Source organism: Pterocles gutturalis, unplaced genomic scaffold (genome assembly GCF_000699245.1).
Source record: "Pterocles gutturalis isolate BGI_N339 unplaced genomic scaffold, ASM69924v1 scaffold23300, whole genome shotgun sequence".
Lineage (NCBI taxonomy): Eukaryota > Metazoa > Chordata > Aves > Pterocliformes > Pteroclidae > Pterocles > Pterocles gutturalis.
In genome coordinates, this window is record NW_010146469.1 from 1,332 (window position 1) to 1,672 (window position 341).

The window sequence follows — 341 nt, forward strand, 5'->3', positions numbered from 1 at the left end:
TACCTTGGCGACAATGAACTCAGCGTCCTCCGGGCTGTCCAGCTGCAGCTTGTGGGCGATATCGGCCAGGGAGATGCGGGAGTAGGAGAGGCTGATCATCCGGACACCTGCGGGGAGGAACAGGAGTGGAGCCCCCCAGCCAGGCAGAGCCGCCCGTGCCGGGGTCAAACACCTCGGCGGGATCTCCTACCCGTCTTGATGACGTTGTGCCTCAGACGAATGATCAGGGTGTAGGTGCCATCAGCCTGGAACTTGTCCCCAAACTGATCGAGGACTTGGTTGAACTTGGACAGGTTCCCAGTCCTGACGGCTGGGGGAGGGAAGGTGTTCATGGGGGAAGG

The 341-nt window shown here is 61.3% G+C and overlaps 1 protein-coding gene across 1 annotated transcript in view; it reads right to left on the reverse strand.

The window, feature by feature from the left end:
• The window catches only part of PSMD3 (proteasome (prosome, macropain) 26S subunit, non-ATPase, 3), a gene marked incomplete at its 5' end in the record, with an annotated part of 2,334 nt that overhangs the window by 845 nt on the left and 1,148 nt on the right, over positions 1-341 (reverse strand). The window contains 2 exons of the mRNA XM_010085764.1: positions 4-107; positions 191-310. Coding sequence (XP_010084066.1) covers positions 4-107; positions 191-310 — 224 coding nt within the window. The remainder of the gene's footprint in view (positions 1-3; positions 108-190; positions 311-341) is intronic.